Source organism: Dermochelys coriacea, chromosome 1, assembly GCF_009764565.3.
Source record: "Dermochelys coriacea isolate rDerCor1 chromosome 1, rDerCor1.pri.v4, whole genome shotgun sequence".
Taxonomy (NCBI): Eukaryota; Metazoa; Chordata; order Testudines; family Dermochelyidae; genus Dermochelys; species Dermochelys coriacea.
The window spans coordinates 153798816-153823099 of NC_050068.2; the positions used below are offsets into that span (position 1 = coordinate 153798816).

At 37.6% G+C, this 24284-nt stretch overlaps 1 protein-coding gene across 18 annotated transcripts in view; it reads right to left on the minus strand.

The window, feature by feature from the left end:
- The window catches only part of CASK (calcium/calmodulin dependent serine protein kinase), a 407176-nt gene that overhangs the window by 8522 nt on the left and 374370 nt on the right, over positions 1-24284 (minus strand). For 8 of the 18 annotated variants that reach the window (XM_038393345.2, XM_038393363.2, XM_043505973.1 and 5 more), the window contains 7 exons: positions 19776-19844; positions 18329-18364; positions 12650-12846; positions 11566-11681; positions 6421-6501; positions 6231-6311; positions 2104-2306 (listed from right to left, as the gene is read on the minus strand). In XM_038393345.2, coding sequence (XP_038249273.1) covers positions 2104-2306; positions 6231-6311; positions 6421-6501; positions 11566-11681; positions 12650-12846; positions 18329-18364; positions 19776-19844 — 783 coding nt within the window. The remainder of the gene's footprint in view (positions 1-2103; positions 2307-6230; positions 6312-6420; positions 6502-11565; positions 11682-12649; positions 12847-18328; positions 18365-19775; positions 19845-24284) is intronic. The other 10 variants (XM_043505996.1, XM_038393415.2, XM_043506004.1 and 7 more) reach the window with 7 other exon arrangements.

Consider the following 24284-nt stretch of genomic DNA (forward strand, 5'->3'; position numbering starts at 1 on the left):
CCTGATCCTGGAAAGACTTACAGATATGCTTAAGTTTACAGTCCCATTTACTCCACTAAGTCTTTGCAAGATTGGGGCCCAAATTGTAAGTTCATCATCATAAAAATTGCAATGGTATTGAAAGCATCCAAGATTTCACATGCAGGATATTTTTCCTACAGAAAACTCTAAAAATCTGTTTATATTTAGGCTGAAGAATTTGCATTAGCTAGAAAAACTTTTGCTATGGTATTGTAAATGGGTCAAAATGTAAATTGTACTTTATAGTAAACGCTGACTAAAATATCATAACAAAACATGGTTGCGAATATTGCTCAACCTACAGATAAAAACTTATTTTTATTTTTGCTGAAGCAAAAATGTTCTGATGTGAAAACTATGAAGCTTTCAAAATGTGAGGGCACTGAAAATACTAATAATTCAATAATCGTAAACTGAGACCAATGGCCTTGCTAGAGAAGCTCCAAGCTACCTCTATGCAGAAGGGAAATGTAAAGACAATGCTTATGATTAACCTGACTCAAACAGTAATGATTTATGAGTGACATAGGTAGTTCCACAAATGAGTCACTCCACCTGGCTTGATCCAGACTGAAACCTGGGGTAGGTAGCAAGCATACATAACCTAGCTGATCTCAACTGTCTGGGCAGAATGTAGAGTGAAAGACACTTATATTCCACTTCAAAGCAGTACAAAGAGGTCCTTTTTTAAAAACATTCCGGACAGCCAGCTGAGTTTATGTCCCTCTCTGCTGCTTGAAATCCACCTTCAGATATCATCAGTTACGCTTTGTTTCTACAGAAAAACATGGTTACATGAGTCAGGGAAGCTCACAGAACTGAGGATGCCTGAACCTGGAATACAGAAACAGGTAATTAAGTAGAACTGGGCTCATGGACAAGTACTACCATAACTGTAACAAATTAGGTGAGTTGCATTATACAATGTAGTCAGACGTCTTATTTTTGATCTGAAAGTCTCCACTTAGGTGAAACAAAGTCCATCAACTGCACTGTCCAGAACCAAACCTGTGATCTCATGAATTCCGCCACAAAAGAAGAGAAGAGCCAGTGTAGAGAAAACAGACAATATTGGTCACGACTATTTAATTTTGCTCACAGAGGGATGAGCCCTGCAAACCAAAGCAGTGGCTGGTGAGAAAGAATGCAGAGAGGTCATGACCCAGGGAAAATAACTGTCAGGCTTGTTGTCTTCTGGGCTCAGCAGCTCATATTTTTAATTGGCTCCTTAAAGTTATTTCAGGACTGGTCTCTTGTTTCCCCATGTCCTTTAACCTGCTTGAATATGAATTCAAAGGCACCACAGCTAAAAATAAAACATATAAATTCTAGGCCATCAACTGAAATTCGTATCAACGTGGGAGGTTCCAAAGGAAATTAGTCTAAAAGTTCCATTTAGGATTTTATATCAAAATTGCATTGCACAAATTGCACTGTGAATAAAGTATTCATATTCTTTGAGTTTGTGAATTTACCTACTCACTGATGCTATTATAACACACACAGATATTAATAAATACAGCTGTAGCCATTCTATAGGCAACACCTTCCTATAGCATCAGTGATGACAGAGAATGCTACTTCTGAGATTGCTGCCCCAATAACAGCAGGGAAGTAGGGGACAGTGAGGACAATGCAGAACAAAATTCCCTCCTGGGTGTGCTATCAAAGTGAAATCTAGGGCTGAACATATTAATATGTTACAGCTGGCTGGCACAGACAATCAGATGCTTCAATGGACAGCAAAGTGCAGTGAACAATAATGTAACAATAATTTCCCTTATTATATTAAAGTGTGCAGTAAGCAGATTTTCATAGCAGTACTGGTCCCTTGCCAAGCCAAATGGTGAGCTCATTTCTACTTTTTAGTTTTACCCTAATAATCAGTAGATGATGATTTCATACACTGAAGTCCCTGTGTGGAACCATTGCCCCACATACTAAAAACTTTTCACATTAAATGTAAGATGAGTTATATGTCTTAAATTCTAAGGTCAAAAAATGACTGGCAATAGAATGTAACAAAATAAAATTCAGGTGTCTCTGATAAGCTTTGCATTTTTATACATTTCCAATAAGTACCTGAGGTTCTACATCAAGTATTGCAATTAGTCCCTGTTCATGGATCTTCCGTATTGTTTCCAGTTTTGTCCCATACATTGCATCCTCGTGGCTGCCATATTCCAAATATTCATTGTTGGATATATCCTGCATCATTTGGTCATGCGATACAAAGTAATAATTCTTTCCATTTTCTTCATCTTTCTTGGGAGGTCTGGTTGTGTCTGAAATGTCAAGGAATGCAAAAGAACACAATCTAAATTTTAATTTTTGTTGGCCTAGTAATAGTAATTCATGTAACAACCCATTGCCCAAACTGTTCTAAATCTTGATTATATTTTTCATATTTTCAAAGTTTTATTCACTTGCTGAACCAAGGCTTAAATTAACCATCAATTATTATTTTAAATAATTCTTTTAAACTTCAAAGGTGCAGGGAGAGGGCATTCTGTAAGGTGTGTGTCCCCATCCCATTTCTGAATAATTGCTAGCACAGAATGGTGATTAGTTTGGTGGAAGACACTAGTAACTCAATTGACTTTGGAGCTTGTATCACAACTATGCTTCAAGCATAGGGAAGAGAAAGGAGTTTTGAAATCCTCCAAGCCTTCCTTCGTTCTTGGTGAACAAACCCTCATGATAGACACTTGCATATTCAACCCCCAGTGACTCTTGTCTGCCTTCAACTCCCTCCTCAAACCGTGATAAATTCTGAAAGAGGTCTCCAGTGCACTCCTTCCTACCTCTCCTGTCTCAATCTGATCTTGGGCTTCAAGGCATCATTCTGATTCTCCACCTCTAAGGCCATGGCCCCATCCTCCCCAAATTTCCTCACCACCTCTCATCCTCCCCCGCTTCCTCTCTCCTCTAGTTCCCTTTCCTCAACTTTGTATCCTTTGGTACTATAGACGGAGCTGTAGTTAAGGTTGCCCAACCCTGTTTTCAATTGCTTATAATTTTTATTTATTTATTTATTTATTTATTTATTGATTTAACAACCATTTAGATCAGAAGCTCTCATATCTCCATGCTTTGGAACAGGGACATGAAATTTGGCAGGGGGTGGGGTCACCCTAATGTCAGGGATGTGTCTTTTGGTGTATTCATGACAATTCACCCAAATATGGCCAAGTTAGAAGCCTCTGAAAAAAATCACAGTAACACCTCTCTTCTGAGCCTGTGTGAAGAGTTTGGCAACTAGATTCTCCACTGAGCTTGCTCTAGCACAGGGCTGTAGGGTCTGTGCAGAACTTTCACTGCAATTCTTTCTCCCAGCTGCCAGGGGCTGTTGGGCAAAGGAATGTGGGGAGAGGAGAGCGTGATGCTGGTAAACCAGGTGCTAGCAATTGCCAAGGCTGTAGGTGTCAACTGAGTACTGAAATTCATAACTGGAAACCAGATCAGCTCACCCATAGGTCAATATTGTTCAAAGTAGGTGTTAGACTTATAAAGATGTCCATAAGTTGCTAAATACATTAATGTAACTTATAATGGCTGTATCCCATGCTTTAAGAAATATGCAAGTTTTGGTTTAGAGTAGCAGCCGTGTTAGTCTGTATTTGCAAAAAGAAAAGGAGTACTTGTTGTGCCGCTCAAATAAATTTGTTAGTCTCTAAGGTGCCACAAGTACTCCTTTAAGTTTTGTTTTATAATTGTAAAAATGCCTGCTTTGAACTTGTGAACCTAGGCAGGAAGAGTGGTTCCCCTTCCCATCAAGAAGGACTATCAAAACTAAATGAGCCAATGTAGGACAAAAACTTTGTTGACTGCTCAATCCACCCATGACGTTAAGTGCAGGAGCAATCATCCCAATGGTCTGAACTCTGGGGGAAGGGCATATAAAGATGCTTACAAGAAGAAATAGCTTTTTCTTTGCTGTTTGGACTCTCATAAGGGCTGGAGCTAAGAAATAAGAACAGAGATCCCCAGGGTCAAGCTGGGTTAGCCCTAAAAGACATTCAGTGGACAGATTACAACATCTCTGTCACCTTTCAGAACCACAGATTGTAACTCATTTGTGCTTATATGTTGCCTACTTTAACCTGTAAATAACTCTCTCGTTTCTTTTTCCTAGTTAATAAATCCTTAGTTAGTTTACTATAAGATTGGCTACCAGTGTTGTCTTTAGTGTGAGATTTAAAGTGCAAATTGATCTGAGGGGAAAGTGACTGGTAGGGTAACCAGATGTCCTGATTTTATAGGGACAGTCCTGATTTTTTGGTCTTTGTCTTATATTGGCTCCTATTACCCCCCACTTCATCCCGATTTTTCACACTTGCTGTCTGGTAACCCTAGTGACTGGTCTCTTGGGACTGGCAACAACCTGAATATTTTGTGATTTTTTTTTATGTAAGTGACCATTTATCACTAAGTCCAGCTTGCCTGAGTGGCAAGACAGACTGGAGTGGCCAAGGGTGACCCCATGGTAAGACTTTTACAGTGATCCACAAGCTCACATTTGCTACTGTGTTGGTGAAATCTAATTACAGAACATACCAAAAGTTGGGGTGTCTGTTCTGCTTTTTGACAGAGGCTGGCACTCATGGTTGTGAACCACTCCAGACAGCGTGACAGAAGGATTTTTAGGAGTCATCACCATAAACATAGTAGTTTAAACCATGACCATGGATCAATTTGCCAGTGAGAGAGCCAGCGTGCGTACAGGAGAAAAGGAGGGGACCTGGGATAGAGCCATGAATGACAACAGCATGATTGCAGTGCAGAGAAAAAGGAGCTGCCCAGGGAGAGGCTTATTGAATAGTCAGAAAATCACAAGCATACAAACGGAATCCCAAAAGCCACAGGTGAAGAGTGAGTGGTAGGAGAGGAATTAACTGATTGCTGAAAGCAGCAGGGAAAGAGAGAAGCCCTGTAAAATTGGCAATGAGAAGGTCATTGGTGACCTTAGTAAAAATGGCTTCAGTGAAAAGCAGAGGGTAGAAGCCATAACGAAGGGGTTCTAAGAGGGAGTTTAGTGGGGAAGCAATTGAGGCAGTGGGAGTAACCAGCACAATCAAGGATTTTGTGGGAAAAAAGAACTTCTTTTCTTAAACCCATATGATTTTTCTGGTTTCAGAGTAGCAGCCGTGTTAGTCTGTATTCGCAAAAAGAAAAGGAGTACTTGTGGCACCTTAGAGACTAACAAATTTATTAGAGCATAAGCTTTCGTGAGCTACTGCGTCTACCAGCACAGACAGGTTCTAAAAATTAACACTGAGGGTTCCATTAACTATAAAAACAACAAACTTCCCATAACTACAACTCATCTAACCTTAATTATAAAATAAAAAGGTAACAAGGTATAAATCTGTCTAGGTTCTTATGCCACAACTATCACTGTCATGTCTGAGCACCCATGAAGGGGACCTGTTGGGTTCTGTGGCCCTTCACAGCAATGAAGGGCGTGGAACTGGGGACATCTAGCTGGTGGAGGTGTTTATGCCCCTGGTCTCAAAATGCTGAATTTGAGGAATAAATGTGTGCTCCAAAGTAGTTAACTACACTGCAGAGGGTTCTGTGGCTCCTGCGGCATGGCATGCAAATCTTATAGTGGGGATCTGTGGCAGCAAGGTCATGAAGGAGAATCAGGGATTCTGGTAACAATTTATTTGCAAACAGTAAAATGAACTGCGCTTTGCTCTTATTCTCAGCTCTGGATAATTCTACGGGAACTTAAAGTAACAGTCCTCAAGGCTGTATAGAGTAATGTAAAACAGTTAAATAAGGTAAATGTATAAAATGTTTAATCGAAATCCAATTTACATTTCTTTTCATGGGAATTTTGTGACCTGAAGACCTTCTCCTGTCTTGACTGATCCAGACACAAACTAAATATTTAAAAGATAATATATGTGAATAAAGTGACTGTTAGGTTTAAACCTTAAAATGCTAAACATCTGGGGGAAGGTTTTATGTGAACAGTATGAAAATGTTCCAAATGAAAGGGATGCTGTATATATTTAGGTGCAAAAATTGATGGTATTTTTCCATACCACATCCTCCTTCTCCTCCCCAGTATTATGATTCAACCACCATTAACTTATACTTAAGCTTTAACAGAGTACAATTACACATGCAACATTGAACTGGGCATATCATCATATAGGTAATGCATATAATTTTGTGCTATATTTAACATTGCTACTTACGTGGAATAGGGTATGCAAATCTGTCTGGGTGTTTTGTGATGAGTGTATTTTTTATATGTCTTCTTCCAACACCATGTGCACCTAATTCACAACACAAAGAGGAAATTTATATTCATCACCATTAAGAGATTCAAAACATACTGTTAAAATTACTGTTTTGTTTAGAATGATACGGTATACTCAAAATTACCTAGTAAGACTAGTGTTTTCCTTTTGAATGCTGGCAGTTTTACTACTTCTTCATATGTGACGAGATCTAATTGATCAAATACTAAAACAACACAAAATAGAAAGATAAGAGAAAAACGTGTATGAAGTGAGTTAAGAAATAGATTTTCATTTATGCCAAACTGTAATTTTAGTAGTAATATTAAATGTACATTCCAAAACCATATTTCTAAAAAATATAAACTGACAATACTGAAATGTATTTTAATTAGACATTTTATGGTTGCAAGTTTAATAAAAACATTATTTTTAAATCCACAAAAATGGTTAAAAACGTATTAACATTCAAAGCTATTGAAAGTCTCAGAACATCTTGCATGTCATTTCATGCAGTATTCAGCAGATCATCAAAACTAGTTAAAATGGCATGCTATCACATTTTTTGCGTGCCTAGGAAATTAGCAGTACTAAATAAAGTATACAGACAGTGACCAACATTAATACAATATGAGAACATCTATTTACACTAAAGGTAGAGGCTACTTTTAGTAATCATGTTTTATCAGAGAATTATGAGAAATGCATAAGCAAGTAGCTTGAATTCAAGTTTTGTGGTTTTCTTTTTAAACAACTACCATGTTAATTATAAGTAGAGTTCTCTTCAAACACATGCTATTTTTATTCACATGCTTTTAAAACTTTTGACACTGAATGAAGATTTGCAACAAAAAGTGATGACATTTCTGCACAAGAAAGAACCTCTACCATATTGAGGGCTTATTTATTTTTTAAAAAAATCTCATTTTAGTAAAATCTTAATTTAACTGAAATGCATATTTGCTGCAGTGCCTATTCTGATCATTGTCAATTGCCAAGGTACAGTATGTGTGTCAAATCAAGCTTTCTCCACTAAAATAAGGCTGTTCCGCCTTATAGCCAATAATAGAATATTTGTGGTAACACAATCATTTCAGTAAAATCCTAATGAAGGAATGAGGCAGGAGGCTGCTAATTATAAAGAAGAATGCTTTAATTTAGAGATAAAGATTGTGGCAATCAGCTATTATGAAAAAGAAGGGGGATCCATTCTAACAAGAATTACCAGTATTACAATCCTGGTCTTAAAAAGGAAGGAAGGAAAGAAGCCTACTATATTATGGCTTTAATTAATCCTAGTAGTCATTGCAGTAATGTAGTTTGCAATTCAGATCCATTGAATGTACTTAGAAACCTGTGTACAACTACTTCAACACACTGTTAGTCACACTATAAACTGGTCAGTTTAGTTATTTAAGACTTCTTAACTTAGAAAATATATGGATTTGCAAACTTGTTAGTCTGTCAGAAAACATTCTGAATTCAATTTAAAGAAAAATATGCCCCTCAAAGTTTCTCCAAATATTAAAATGTACTTTTAGAGGAAGGTTCTGGCTATATTTTTCTTCACTCCAAGAACCTACAAAGATGGAGTACGCCTCTGCTGTAACTTGAATTGATTTAAATTAGCTAACGAGTTTATTCAATATTAAGAAGACCTGTGTATCTATTTTGTGCTAACTGGCTCTGCCACTTTAACTATCTAACCCTCAAATAACTTATCCCACTGGAAAAAAATCTAGCCTTTATTCTTCCTTAAGTGAAATACATATCAGCAACAAACACCACAAACAAAGAACAAAAATGGTGCATATTCATGTCTTAACCACAAACTAGAAGCATGGAGAAGATAATGCTTTAGTCTGAACAGGATTACCTAATGACTGTAGGGTTTCCATATACAAGTGGAAAATGATTTTTTGTACACAAGATATGAGGAATACAGGGACACATTTAAAAACAACTTTTAATGTTTCTGTGCAACTAGCTAAGAAAGAAAAGGAGTTATTTGAAAGGAAACAGTAAGAAGCAAATAAAGAGGCATTGTCACTTGACAGGTTACTTACATGCACAGAGGCCATTGGGAGTAAGACAGCATGAAAAATGTACAGGGGTCATTGAGATATGGCTTGTAATATATTAGTAAAATAAAAAGTATATGCACAAAATAAACTTTCCCATGCAATATTCTAAACACAAGGCAAATAAATAACATTAAGAAATGATAAACACATTTTATAAAAGCTTGGCAGTATTCCAATAGTCATTATTTTATGCATACTGTGAAGCACAACTTAAATCTGAGGAATGATATTTTACAAAGTCCTGCAATAGCATTTCTGCAAAAAAATAAAAAAAATATTTTTTTCCCCAATACATTTCAATATCACTATAATGTATCTTACAACGCACCTGAAAATGGTAACTGAATCTAATAAAGACAAACTATTAAATAATGTCAACTTTGGTTGATTTAAAACAGACTTCTGAAAGATCTGTCATGTTCTTACTGTACACTGTTTGAGGACTTGGCCCAAGACTTGAGAACTGATTAAGGACAAAAGTGAGGCGTGACAGCAATTATCTTTGCAGCAAAGGAGAAAATTCTGTCTTTTTGACTATAATAAGCAATTACACTATTTTTTCCATGGCTTCATAAATTGTTTGATCTGCAAAGCAATCTGGTGACAAGCACCGCTGATATCCTGGCAAATCACACCAAAATCTAAGCTATTTTCCTAAATATTTAGAAACCATACATTTTTAGTTGCCTGCAAGGCTGTTGTAGCAACTACATTCCAGCACCCTTTTCTCCTCAATAAAATAGTAGCATGGGAAAATACTCAGAAAGCTTAAGACTTAAAAAATGTGTATGTTAAAAATTTCCTACAACATGTTGTAGGAATGCTCCTACCACAAAGAGGAGCAAATTCTACCTTTGGATGCTTTTGTGTAACTCCCTCTATGGAGTTTGAATTAGATTCCTTAGATTCAAACTAACTCCGCTGTTTTTTGTTCCTAGTAAGATCCAAAACAAGAAAGGGCCTATTTTCCAGTTCCAGGGCAGATGTTGCTAAAATCTTGTGAGAACAGCCAGTTTGTGACATCATGATTCAAAACGGTCGAAATCTCCAAACAGATGATCTTGTAAAATGTCTACCTTTCAAGATGAGAAATCTCACAGGACCATGACTGCCATCTGAGGCCCAAATCTTATAAGAACTGCTCATAAGATTCTGGCAACCACACTTCCAAACCCTAATTGTTCATTAGCCCCACACTATAATCTTATCTTTTTACGAAGATGAACAATTTATCCTTGTCCTATTGGTACTCAGAGGATACGAGCAGGAACATAGGTTAAATACAAACTATTATAGCTCTACTCACTTTCACAAGGCGATATACACCTCAGGAAATCAATCTAATCATATACAAGAAAAAGAATACTGTAATATTTGAGGGTAGCTCTATTCAGTACTGCATGTACCAAACTTAATTATGTCTTATAGGTATAATATTATTTTAGTTAACCTCTTGGTGCCCTGAAATCTCCTGCATTAGATAATTAATTCCTCTAAATCAAAGACACTAAAACTGAATCAAGATTTTCCAAACAGACCCTAATTAGAACCCATAGTCCGATTAGCCCATTGTTTATGGGCATATGTACCAATGGTACTATGTCAAGGATATTGGGTTTTTTTAACCTGTATTTGTGATGATGATCTTCTATTTTTATTTTTATATTTTGTGAGAAATATGGTGCTCTTGGAGGTGAGAGGCTAACAGCACTGGCCATAGGTAGAAGTAATACAGGCAAACACTATGCAAGCCAGCACACCTCAATTGTAACCTGAAATATCTCTGTTATAACAAGTCACTAGGAAAGTCTGGCATGTATTTCTCATTCTCTCTAGTTTTCTTATTAATTTCTGTAAGATGGTTGCAACACTATTTTAATTAAATGCAAATGTTAAAACGGTAAGAGTAACTCAAACCAATTAAAGAAATGAAATTAAAAGATTTTCAACCTGTATTCATCTTGTCTTTTAACGCTTAGGTACAGTACAGCAAGGGTTTCGGAACGAGTGGTTTTATATTTAGTACCATATGTTCTATTGGAGGGCCAGTAGGACATCAGCTGTACTGACATGGCAATTGACATTACACTGTGACTAATCTTTTGAGAAAACTGAAAGCTTCCACTGACACTGTAATGGGCTTTTTCTGCTTTGGACACCAGAGGGTCACAACTGGAAAAGCTACAGTTAATGTAATACATAAAGACACTTCACTATAAAATGTTGGAGATATGTATCCTGTGGTTCTGATAAAATCTTAATAGCTCTAATGACAAGGGTATCATAATGTATTACCATCATAGTTTGCAACATAAATAAAAATGCAGTAAAAACAGATTCAACATATTGACTGTTTTAATTTTTTTTAAAAATAGCAAGATACTTCAAATCCACATAAAGAACTACTGGCTTGATCTAACTCTCATTGAAGTTATTGAGAGATTTGCTGGATCAGGCCCTATGAGTCTGCAATATTTCAGTTTTCAAAATTTTTCAAAGTCTATCAAAACACTTAATTTTTTTTTACCATTCTAGATAGAATACAGTCCTCAGAACTCAGCCAACTGCAGGCATTAAGGGAATAACTCCAAGAGTTGTCTAATTTCAGCTAAATGCAATCAAGGTTATATACGTTTAAAGCTGAATCTACGGTATAACTTGAGAACAGAGCAGAAGTTGTATGTTATTCTATTGGAAGTTTAACTGTGAAATCACACTTTTTTAACTTCATAGTGCCATTTATTCTTCTTTCAGCTGTAAAGCTTCAAGAAAACACCCTTTTGCAAATGATGTTTTAATTTACACAATCTCTATTGACAAGAATGTCTAGATGCTGCGGCAGAGTCCTCTATAGACAGGAAGTATAATATGGTATAAAACACTTTATACAGACTACTAAAGTTATATCTCATTAGCTTCCACAGTTTCTTGAAACACTGAAACCAGAGCAGTAGAATACTACTGTTGGATACGTTATGGTGAATTTATCTTGTTGCAGATTGCTTGGATTCAATCTTATTGGTTAAACTATAAGTTTAAATACTGGATAGAGAATCAGAGTAGAACTGCTGGTATAGCTACAGCTTTACTTAATTTTTCCTATATAACTCACTAGGTTCATGGCAGTGCCAGCTGGCAAACAACAAACGAGGTTTGGCTGGCAAAGCAATTTTTAACCCGGTCTCAAAGACCCTTGCTTCTCATACCTGCATTGTGCTTTGCCAAATATTTGTCTTTGTACTGCTTCTTTTTCTTTCCAAACCAAGTACAGCTGGCCTGCTGCTCCTGTTTGGTCTTCTCCATGGCAATACAAGCTACTCGCCTGGCATGTGAAGGGGAAAAAAATAACTAATTAGCTTGTTGTTACGGACAACCTAGTACAGTATCCATTGTTCACTGAAGTATTAACTCTTCTATTATAAACATGTATTTAAAAGGACATGTGATACTTCAAAAAGAAGGCTGTTTTAATTTACGAGTGTAGAGCAAGACTTCTCAAAACTTTCTTTTATTAAATTAAAGATGTTCAGTTACAGAGATGAATATTAACACATGTATTTTATAGGTGCATTGCTATCAGGACTGTTCTTAGAGCTCACAGCCCAGGAGAAAGAGGGGACTAAGATGGCTTTAAACCACATTTGTGTCCCTGATGCTAGGCTGCTTCAGGGTCTGCAGATGCCCTGGCATAATTTAGATAGGAGCGAAGACCTGGGTAAGTTACAGCAGTCTCCTGGGGCTGCCCTATAGGCTGCAGTGCCAGCCAAAATCTCTACACTGCTGCATGTTGCACCCCCACTGAGACATACCCCTCCCAATCCAGCATGCCCTCTATACCAGTGGTTCTCAACCAGGGGTATACAAACGTCTTCCTGGGGGTACATCAACTCAGCTAGATATTTGTCTAGTTTTAAATCAGACTACATAAAAAGCACTAGTGAAGTCAGTACAAACTAAAATTTCATATAGACAATGGCTTGTTTACACTGCTCTATACCATACACTGACATGTAAGTACAATATTTATATTCCAATTGATTTATTTTATAAGTACATGGTAAAAACGAGAGAGTAAGCAATTTTTCAGTAATAGTGTGCTGTGACACTTTTGTGTTTTTATGTCTGATTTTGTAAGGAAGTAGTTTTTAAGTGAAGTGACACTCAGGGTATGCAAGACAAATCAGACTTCTGAAAGGGGAACAGTAGTCTGGAAAGGTTGAGAACACTGCTCTATACCAAGGTAAATATGACAAGGATAAATTCATTTTTATAGAAAACTAAAAAACATACCATTCTTGAAGCTCAGGAGAAGGAATGAGACCAGCAGTACCATTTTTGGAGTTCTCTAGTTTACCCTGCCACCAATTGTGATCATCTTTGCTAATGATCTGGATAATGTCTCCAACTCTAAATCTGATGCCAGCTTCTTTGCAGGGGATGAGGTCGTCCTTTGCTGGATCATATTCAAATTGTGCTCTTACATATATCTATAAAACAGGAGTTTGTAAAGGACATTGCCATATTACCACGCATTGGTATTAAGTATAGTAGGTGAAAATTTGATCTGCACATCTACCACACACTGTATGCTTACAAGCAGAGAAAGAAACAATGATGAAAGCATAAGTGACAGTTGAAAACAATGGAGACAATGTGATGTTACCTTTAATACTGGTGACTTCTACATATTGTAAAGTCTAAGAGTAACAGCAAATGTTTGCATTCTGTGTGGAATCTTATCTACAAATCTTTAATATAGATTTTCGAATTATTGAACATTTAAAACTGAAATCTAAATTTGTATATTATTAGCAGTCATCTAAAATTACAGGTTGAAGGTCAATACCACATTTCATGGCTTGAACCGTACTTTACCTTCAACAAAAGCTACATAACACATTTTCAAGTTGGATTATATTTTAATGCTAAGAAGTATTACTATATAATTATCAGTACTCCTTTAGACTAAACCAAATTCTCACTAGACGTAAGAAGAAACCCAGTATAGTCCCTATTAAATATATTTGCTTGGGTAGAATCTAGGTAATCTCTATATAGTTTAAATTAGTGCAAATCCATTCTCAGTTGTATATACACTCATAGGCACCAATAATGATAGGCAATTGCAGTTCTTACAATCCAGTTTCTTACTTTGTGTGTCATCCTAGAACAATGGTATTAAAATGACTAGTCTGGAAAGGGTATGCTTTCAGGAGCACACACAGCAGACATGAAGTTTTTAACTGTTCAGTTTTAAATAATATAAGGCTTTCCATTTATTTAGTGCCATGAATCAGAGGATCTCAAAGGTGTTAAATGTCCTGACCAAGGTCACACAAAACATGTGTGACAGAACTGAGAATAGAAAAGAGATATCCTAACTTCCAGAGTTACGTTAGTGTTACAAGAAAAGGAGTACTAGTGGCACCTTAGAGACTAACAAATTTATTTGAGCATAAGCATTCGTGAGCTACAGCTCATTTCATCGGATGAGATGTGATGGTTTGGGAAATCTGTCAATGTACACCTTTATAAATTCTGATTGATTTTATGAACTCTATGTATAACTAAGCCTCAACATAGATTGAATCAGCTACTCGTTGACAGGAACCATGTCAAATACCATGCACCCTGACAAAAAGGACAATGAATATGCTAAAGAGACTGGCCAAGCTAAAGGAAACTGGTGATCTCAGGTTGTATGCAGTGGGGGGCTGGAGCAATGAAATCCTCAGGAGAAAGGCAGCACAAAGGAAGAGGTATTAGAAGCTGCTGTTAAAAAGACACACGCTCTCTCAGCTAGAGAGAACCTTTTGACTGCCGTAATTGTTATAAGGCAGAGAGAAAAAACCTGAAGGCTGAGCATGGGGAAAGAAGACTCTTAAGACCCTGAAAGGACTGATCAAAACCCTACAGGGTACTTGGAGTGGTGAGGAAACCGGAGAGAGGGCTTTTGCATGCAAGATTTGCTGTGATTTGAAAGAAGTGGATTCTCGTATAGCAGCAGCCGCTGCCACATTCCAGGCCTTTCATTAGTGGTTTCTGTGGAGAAGCTGGGACATCAGGCTTATTACGAAGCTGTGGATCTACAGGATTATGATTATGCCAACTGTATCATATGGCAATGAAACATGGGCACCAAGGAAGGCTGAAGAGTGGTGACTGATGTTTTTACTTCTTGTTGTCTTCTACAGCTGGTCCATATTAAGTGGCAGGACAATTTTAGCAACGAGAATATTCGTGGCTGACTCCCACAACCACCTCCATCAGCACTGGTTTAATTTTGGCAGCTTTCTTGGTATAGACATATTTTTAGGATGGAAGACCAATGAATTATAAAGTGTGGTTACTAAGGAATGCTGCTACACGGCTGACAATTATGTGGTCATTAAGCATTTCAATGGTACGACAAGATTGCCAGTGATGGACACAGATGTAACATCCAGCTGTATTGTCTTAAGGACCTAGATAGAGATCAGTCTGGTTGGCACTCAATATGTAAGGAGGATATGTCCCTTTGGGATTTGCAATGGTTGTGGTGATGATGGTTTGTTATTTGTGTACGGATCTGTAAATCTCTACACTTTCCTTAGGAATAATGCATGTATTTTTAAGAAGTTACTCTGAAAAGCCACTGGGTTGATTGCTAAATTTGTCACGTTCCTAAAGGGTTAAACTAAACCAGAGTACCCATGAGGGTGGGGCTCTGGAAAATATAATCAGGAGACCTGGGTACAGAACTGGTCTAGGGACCTAGGGCAGTGGGGTCCCACTTCTGACAAGGGGTACTAGACAGGGAAACTGTATCCCCAGAGAAAGCCTGAGAGGCTAGAGACTGTGCTTGGATGCTGCTCTACCTCAGAAGGCTTAGCAGCATGCAGGATCCAGAATTTGGATCCAAACTCAGCAGCCTGGTGAATGTCCAACAGGGATGCACTATCAGGTCTGTGACACCATCCTTTCCCTCATTTAAAATTTGATTATAGTCAGAAAAGTGACTGTAAAAACAGCACTGTGGAATTTTGTGTTTATTGGCACAATACCACCTTCCACATCAAATGTGCTTGGTTTGCCAGTAAGATATTTTTCCCTAACTGGCAGCCTTGAAGACTCAACCTGGGATCTTTATGGCTCTTGCAGACTCACTAGTAAGAAAAATTCTGCAATTGGAACTTAGTTAACAATTCTGTTGGTGCCATATAACCCAGAAAAAAGATATAGCTCACTTTGTGATAACTCTATTGGCTCTGCAATACAAAGAAGTTAATAGGTGTTTTTGGTCAGAAAAGTAAGCAGATATGTCTCTGAATACACACAGTAAAGAGGAGCTGTTTGTACACAGACGCTTTTCTGAGCACAATTTGCTCTGCTTACTTTAAATCATATGCATTTTAAATAAATGATTGTAAGACAGAGCAATATCTTTTATTTACATTTATCCATCTTACTTCCTTTCAAATTCAGCTCCAATAAAGCTGTAACAGTTTAGTAATAGCACCTGGATGCTAAGCATTATGCCACTACAGAACCCAATTCTTTTTCTCAACAATGTTTCTACCATATGCTTGGCTGCAATGTTAATATCGTCAGTCATCGCCCTTCATACTTGAAATCTATTTAAAATGATAGCACCTGATGACAGGTGCCAGAGTAGAAGGCCTGATTTTCAATATTTTAAAATCTTATCCTCACTGCCATTGACTCTGTGTGACCTTGGGCAAGTCACCTACTCTCTTTCCTCAGTGGACACATCTGTAAAATGGGGATTTAAAAACATTTTCATTGCTTTTACTAATTTGTTTTTTGTGATTTGATTATTATTGTAGTCACCCTTGCGTTTCCCCATCTCTGGTACAAACAGGCTAGAATAGTGATCAATATTTGTACCCCTAGAACTTCCTTCTTTTTTTTCCCCTCTTACTTCTAGTATGATTCTTCCCTATGCACTATGTCTCCAGCCAGAGACTGCTGTGGCCCTTTATGGAAAAGTTTGGACTTCTTTAAATACATCTTAGGAGTCCTACAAAAACCTAGACTGGGTCCAACTTCATTCTGGGCCCATGGTGATTCTTCCACTGTCCTGGCCAAACTGATGGACACTAAGAAAAATACTTCAAGGGAAGGAAAGCAAAAGTCAGCTGAATTCAGAGTCTTAAAGGATGTTTCACAGAGCATCTGTATGACTACACTCTGGCAGCTTGGGACCTCTAGAGAACAAAAGGAAACTGCAGGACTTCAAAAATGGGAACCAAAAGGAGAATAACCCATTGCTTGAACAGGTCCCCCTGCTGACTGAGCCTGTTAAAAAAAGACCTTTACAAAATCTGTTGATCCTGAAGTTCCTTGAATTTCATAGTTGTAATGATATTCCTTGTAAATTATTTCCAAATCTTTGATTGCTAGAGCTAGGGATTGAATCTCTAGTTCCATTTCAGAGGAAGTTTCCCCTTCTTCAGAGGCAGACCTTGGAAAGGTTGGGCCTACAAGAAGTCACTGATGAAGATGGATCTGGGGCCTCTTGTGCTACAAGATGGCATAGCAGCTGAAACAAAGAAAAGTTCCTTGAAACTGCAGAGGAGAATCATTAGGAAGCATTTGCAGAACCCTTAAAGGAGTTTCTTGGAATCTTCTTGGGAGGGAAAAGTCCTGCTTTGGCCTGTGAAACTATGTAAGACTGTTTTAGACCATAAGGCTAAGAAGGGACTGAAAAATCCCTTGAGTGCCTTATGATTAAAAAAAAAAAAAAAATTAAATAACGGAGGGCCTCCTGGCTCTTCCTGCTCTTCTGACCCAAGAGGCACTTCTGAGAGAGAACCTGCACCAACAGCTGAGCTCCTTTTCCCTCTCTGCTGGTGGTGCAGGACGGTTTCACATATCACCTGGATCCAATGCAGCCAGGGCCCTCTGCTCCCTCTACCTGCGCAAAAGCAGGGGCTGCTATTAGTAGGCTAGATTCTGCCCTACGTACTCACTCAGAGTACTACTTTGTTCCATAAACAGCCAAGAAAGGTCCTAGCCCAAAGAAGACACCTGTCATTGAGGACAAAGTGCTGCTGGAGCCATGCATGTATTTATACGTTATGCAGCATGTATTTCAAATAGATGCATTCACATAATACACAAACTCAGGTGCATATTATATATATAAAATATAATTACTTGTGTTTGGATATTTACACACCCTCAAATATCTAACTAAACCAAGGTGCTCTGTAAGCACTACAGGAAAAATGGACTGTAATTCAGTTTACAGAGATGAGAGCTAAACATTATACAAATATTTGAAAAGAGATCAGAAACAAAAATAATCTCTTTCACTTAAACTCCTTGTGAAATTTGCTCAAAATTTTCCAAAAGAAATCTGCACCCTGGAATGAAATGTGGTGCATGAAATTTGCAGCATGCTGGTTTTGGTGAAGCTAGGGTATGGGGTTGTAAATTAGCCTTATAAATGGGATGGTAACTTCAGATTTAGTGGCCCTTCATAAAAGTAATCCTTAGCACTTAGTAAACATTAATAACTAGTTATGAACTAAATTAAAATACTGAACAACTTTTAAAGTTTTCTCAGAATGATGTTTTAAGTTATTTTAAGCTTCCTTTATTTGCCTCTGTTTGATCTAAATTTCTGGCACAGCATAAAGCTGTACTTTATTCCAAAGTGAAAACCTGTCCAGGTTTCAAATTTGAACAGTGCTGTACATATCTATTAATGTGTTCTTAATAATTAAAATGACACAGTCTGAAATTACAATGAACTTCCCAGTGTCTCTCACACACAAATAAATGGATGCAAAAAACATTACTGTGAATTAGCCATATACAATGAGTTAAAAACAAAATGGACGCATTCTTCAAGCTTAAATGTTATAGTCCAGCACATACAGAATACAGAATGGAAAAAGGTAAAAAGGGGTTGGCTACTAGTAGCTAAATTTAGAAAAGTTCCCATGGAGGATATCTATTCACCTGTCGTCCTTTTGGTTGTGTTGTTGATGGCAAGTCCTGCAGAACAAAGCCAACCCAGGAGAAGAAATTTTCATTTTACTTTTTTAGAGTATACAACATAATTTGTTACATTACAGCAAAATGTTACATGTACATATGTATAAAACATTAACCCATTTCTTAGAAGTTCTTATTTCTTAAAGAAGATCAAACCCAGGCTGTTTAGCAGCAAGCTGAAGAAAGCAGGTAAAAGTTTAAGCAGACAGAAAATGTGCTTTTTTTTTTTTTTTTTAAAATAAATAATTCAGCATCTTCAACACAAAAGCACCTGCAAGTGAAAGAGGCTTTCTATAAGAATGCCTTTTTCAACTTAATAGATACTTAAATTAGATGTGTTTCTAGAAAATAAGAAATAAATTTTATCTTAAAAAGATATTAAATGTTAAATTGTGACCAGGAATAAATTTATGAGTGTGTCTATTATGTTGCAAGTTCAGTATTTTTCACAGAAATTTATTGAAGTTCTCCATCCACATAATTATCTTTCATTGTTATAATTAAAATACTTTACTTTGAAGCTAATCATTTCTAAACTATAATTTACTTTTAATAGTTGATGGAATAGTTGCCCTGGTCTGGATTTTTCAGATGATACACAATCCCATGAAGTGATGGCATTGTTGAAGTTATCAGAATGTGCCCAACTGTGAGTGTCAGCAGCACTCTTACAGAAATCTTACAGAAGGAACTTGCAGATACAGATGCTTTGTAATGTTTTGCCATATAAATCACGACAATGACAAATATGATAAACAATACAAATTTCAACATCTATTGAGAAATATCTGAAATCAAGAGCACCTTCTACCTGGATACATGCTGAAAGTACTTTGTGTTAAAGATGTGATGATACTAGCTTGGTTTGTAGTGCAGTTTAAAGCCACTTCCTTTTGCTTTCCATACCCAGGCAAGGCTCATATTTCACAAAGTAGGTGCACGTACCACAACAGCAGAGGGCACACCAATTCCTTAACTCAGATAGCGGAAACGAATACACATTCCAGAGGTCTCTCAAAACTCCAAGGTTGGAAAAGCCCTGAAATACCTGCTCTGCAATTATTCTTCCTTGAAACACTGCTTCAAAAGTTTAGAATGGAAATAATGCTTCCCCTTTAAATCCTTGCTTAGTTTTGAGGCAACTAGGACCAGGGGATCGCTAAGAACATTTTAAAGATGAGTGACCTGCCATGTTACACTTATTAATATTTAATTAATTTAATGTTAATGAGAGAATATGTTGTTGAAAACAAAAACCTTAAAATGAGAAAATGGGGAGTTATAATTGTAGTAGCCTTGATTATATCAGCAGAACATAATTTTCCACTGAACACATGTAACTATAACAGTAATGGTAGTTAAGTACCAACAAAATTTGCACACTTTCTCTGTCTGGAACTGGAGGTCTTACCGAAACAGAATTGTTAGTGCTGCTATGACCATTAGCTGGGGACTGTCTGGATGTAGAGGGGGAATCTCTCTGAAATAAGACACAAGGTTCATTAACACACAACACTATTACGGGAACACAGATATATTTAAAAGAAGAGTTACATCCACAGCTTTATAATACTTTCTTCAGCTGTTTCTTTGGAGAAAGTTTCCACACTATAAACTGCACAAGTATCCCAAAATAAGGAATAGTTTTTCATACTTTGATATTTGGATTGATTTGCTTGTTTATCCTATACATTAAATATTACTACTATCTCAGGAGTCAGTTTTCTGAATTTCCCAATATTTGGGACCACTTCTTAAGCGTTGCCTCATGTGGCAATCAAAATGATCTTGCACGTCAGCAGCTATCTTTCACAAAAACAGTAAAGATTATATGCTGAACAATTTAAATAGGATGGGCAACAGCAGTCTTCAGCATATAACTGATTTTGAACAAACTTTCTAGTCATTTAGGTGTGCTGATGGTGGGAATGATCTGTTCTTGCTCCATGAAATGTCCCTGTGCACACTGCCTCAACCATTCTGGAGGACTCTAGCTGGAGCCTAGAGCTGGCGGGTCAGATGAGGTAACTGACTTTTTTTTTGTGTTTTTCTTTTGCATCTTATGTCATGGCTTTGTAAAGTTTCCAGTTTTTTTTTAATTTTATACTCTCATTGGTATAAATATATTTTTTTTCCAAAATAAATACATTTCTAATAAATAAATACATTCAGAATAAATACTGCTAAACTGCAGTTTTTCACACTGTCCCACATGACATTCTCATAAGCAAACTAGGGAAATGTGGTCTAGATGAAATTACTATAAGGTGGGTGCATAACTAGTTGAAAGACTGTACTCAAAGAGTAGTTATCAATGGTTTGCTGATAAACTGGGAAGATGCATTCAGAGGAGCCCCACAGGGGTCAGTCGTGGGTCCAATACTATTCAATATTTTTATTAATGACTTGAATAATGGAGTTAAAGTATGGTTATAAAATCTGCAGATGACACCAAACTGGAAGAGATTGCAAGTATTTTGGAGGGCGGAATTAGAATTCAAAACAACTGACAAATTGGAGAATTGGTCTGAAATCAACAAGATGAAATTCAATAAAGACAAATGTGAAATACTACAATTATGAAGGAAAAATCAAATGCACATCTAGAAAATGGGGAATAACTGGCTAGGTGGTAGTACTACTGAAAAGGATCTGGGAGTTATAGCGGATCACAAATTAAATATCAGTCAATAATGTGATGCCATTGACAAAAAAGCTAATATTTTGAGATGCATTAAAAGATTGTCTTACATATGACACAGGAGGTAACTGTCCTGCTCTACTCAGCACCGGGGAGGCCTCAGCTGGTGTAATGTGTCCAATTCTGGGTACACATATTAAGAAAGATGTAGACAAATTGGAGGGACTCTAGAGGAGAGCAACAACAGTGATAAAAGATTTAGAAAACTTGACCATAGGCATATTTAGTCTTGGCGGAAAAAAAAGACTGAAGAAAAACTGATAATGTCTTCAAATATATTAAAGGCTGTTATAAAGAGAACAGTGATCAATTGTTCTCCATGTCCACTGAAAGCAGGACAAGAAGTAATGGGCTTAATCTGAAACAAGGGAGATTTAGGTTAGATATTAGGAAAAACTTTCTAACTATAGGGATAGTTAAGCTCTTGAATAGGATTTCTTGTTATTCCTTGACTTTAGCAAAGCTTTTGATACGGTCTCCCACAGCATTCTTGCCAGCAAGTTAAAGAAGTATGGGCTGGATGAATGGACTATAAGGTAGATAGAAAGCTGGCTAGATCATCGGGCTCAATGGGTAGTGATCAATGGCTCCATGTCTAGTTGGACATCAAGCCGGTATCAAGCAGAGTGCCCCAAGGGTTGGTCCTGGGGCCAGTTTTGTTTAATATCCTCATTAATTATCTGGAGGATGGCGTGGATTGCACCCTCAGCAAGTTTGCAGATGACACTAAATTGGGAGGAGTGGTAGATAAAGATACGCTGGAGGGTAGGGATAGGATACAGAGGGACCTAGACAAATTAGAGGACTGGGCCAAAAGAAATCTGATGAGGTTCAACAAGGACAAGTGCAGAGTCCTGCAGAAAAGGAACTAGGGGTTATAGTGGATGAGAAGCTGGATGAGAGTCAACATTGTGCCCTTGTTGCCAAGAAGGCTAACAGCATTTTGGGCTATATAAGTAGAAGCATTGCTAGCAGATTGAGGGATGTGATCACTCCCCTCTATTTGCCATTGGTGAGGCCTCATCTGGAATACTGTGTCCAGTTTTGGGCCCCACACTACAAGAAGGATGTGGAAAAATTGGAAAGAGTCCAGTGGAGGGCAACAAAAATGATTAGGGGACTGGAACACATGACTTATGAGGAGAGGCTGAGGGAATTGGGATTGTTTAGTCTGTGGAAGAGAAGAATGGGGGGAGCGAGGGGATAGCTGCTTTCAACTACCTGAAAGGGGTTCCAAAGAGGATGGATCTAGACTGTTCTCAGTGGTAGCAGTGATAGAACAAGGAGTAATGGTCTCAAGTTGCAGTGGGGAGGTTTAGGTTGGATATTAGGAAAAACTTTTTCACTAGGAGGGTGGTGAAGCACTGGAATGCGTTACTTAGGGAGGTGGTGGAATCTCCTTCCTTTGAGGTTTTTAAGGTCAGGCTTGACAAAGCCCTGGCTGGGGTGATTTAGTTGGGGATTGGTCCTTCTTTGAGCAGGGGGTTGGACTAGATGACCTCCTGAGGTCCCTTCCAACCCTGATGTTCTATGATTCAAGGGATGTTGTGGAATCCCTATGACTGGAGGTTTTTTAAGAACAAGTTAGATAAATACCTGTCAGGGATAGTCTAGATTTACTTGGTTCTGTCTCAGCACAGGGAGCTGGATTAGATGACCTCTCGAGGTCCCTTCCAGCCCTGCACTTTATTATTCTGTGATTCCATATAACAAAAAAGCCACCACCTGCCTGAGCCTTGCAGGATGGCTCTATGCTCCAGGGGAGTTCCATGGTGGTTGAAACATTATCTGCAAAGCGCATGTTGGGACATATTATGGAATGGGAAATGGCGATTTGTCATGATTTTGGGTCTTGTATAGGGGAAAAAAGGGATAATTGCTGAACCTCCTGTTTACCCTTGATATTTGGAGCGCACAGTACATTACAATATGAGCTCATCATCAAAGAAATCTCAAGCACTAATTGGATACTTATTCAGTAAACAAAGTAGTTAATTCACACATTGTATAAAAATCAAGAGTGCTGAATTGTAATGTTCCACATCTAAAATCCTTTTAGATATGTTCAATTGTTAGCATCATAACGTTACAGACAACAACATGAGAAAAACCAGATTAAAAAAAATTTGAAATCCTTTGCGTATAGCTTATCAAATGACAGTGCATTTAACAAGAAGATTAGAAGCCAGGACGCCACCTACACTGCTCACGAGACAACATTTATCTGATTAGACTTCATCATTAACAATGTATTAACATATACAAGAAAGTTATATAACAGCACTCATAACTATCCCAAAACGCGAATGAATAGTTCAAATAACAGGCACTATTTGTTGTTGCTGCCCGTACTGTTTGATGTGCTATATAAACTCAACATAGCATTCAGGATTTAGTTTTGACTCACTGGGTATGGTTTAAGATGAAATTCCATGAGTAGCCACCTAGAGGAGCTCCAGACGTGAAATAGCAGAGCTGCAAGTTTGCTAGTCTTATCACTTTAAGATCTTTTTATCTCAATAAAATCCACCATTAAAACCAAATAGCTCTGGATATTTCCACTAGATGGGTTTGGAGAAATATATATTCATTTGGCTGCCTTAGTCATTGACAGTACTTAACAGATTGGCAGAAACACATCTATTTTTTTTTTTGTAAAAATCTTCAAGCGCAACAACTTCCAATTATCCAAATGAGGCCAAATAAGCTACTTTGTATTAAAATATTTTTATCTATACTTCAAGGAATTTTCCTTATTTTGCTGTATTTGGGTTATCATCTGCCCCTTTAAGTAACATTAGATGGTGTGTAAAAGACACTTCTCCTTCCAAAAAGTTGTAATTTCCTTCTCCTACATACAGAGCTTCCTTCCACTTACAGCAGACCCTTTCCAGTTAGCATTAAATTATGATAGTCATATGGAGGAGTCATTCGTCCCCTCAGATGTGGTCATCTACTGTTGACTCTCCCTACCTCTCTGATTGTCTAGTATAGATGGAATATGGCTTAACTTGGGTACCTTTGATTTGGTTTGCTTGTCAAATGACAGCTTGGCAAGGGGCAATTTTTCTGGGAAGTGCTAGAAGCAGACACAGCCTATTTGTCTAACCTGGGTAAGAAAAAGTCCAGATGGAGGCAGAAGGCACCACATAGCTACACAGGCTCTTGACAGCATCTCTCCCCAAGGAAGTTTTCTTGGCCTACTACAAAGGCCTGTGG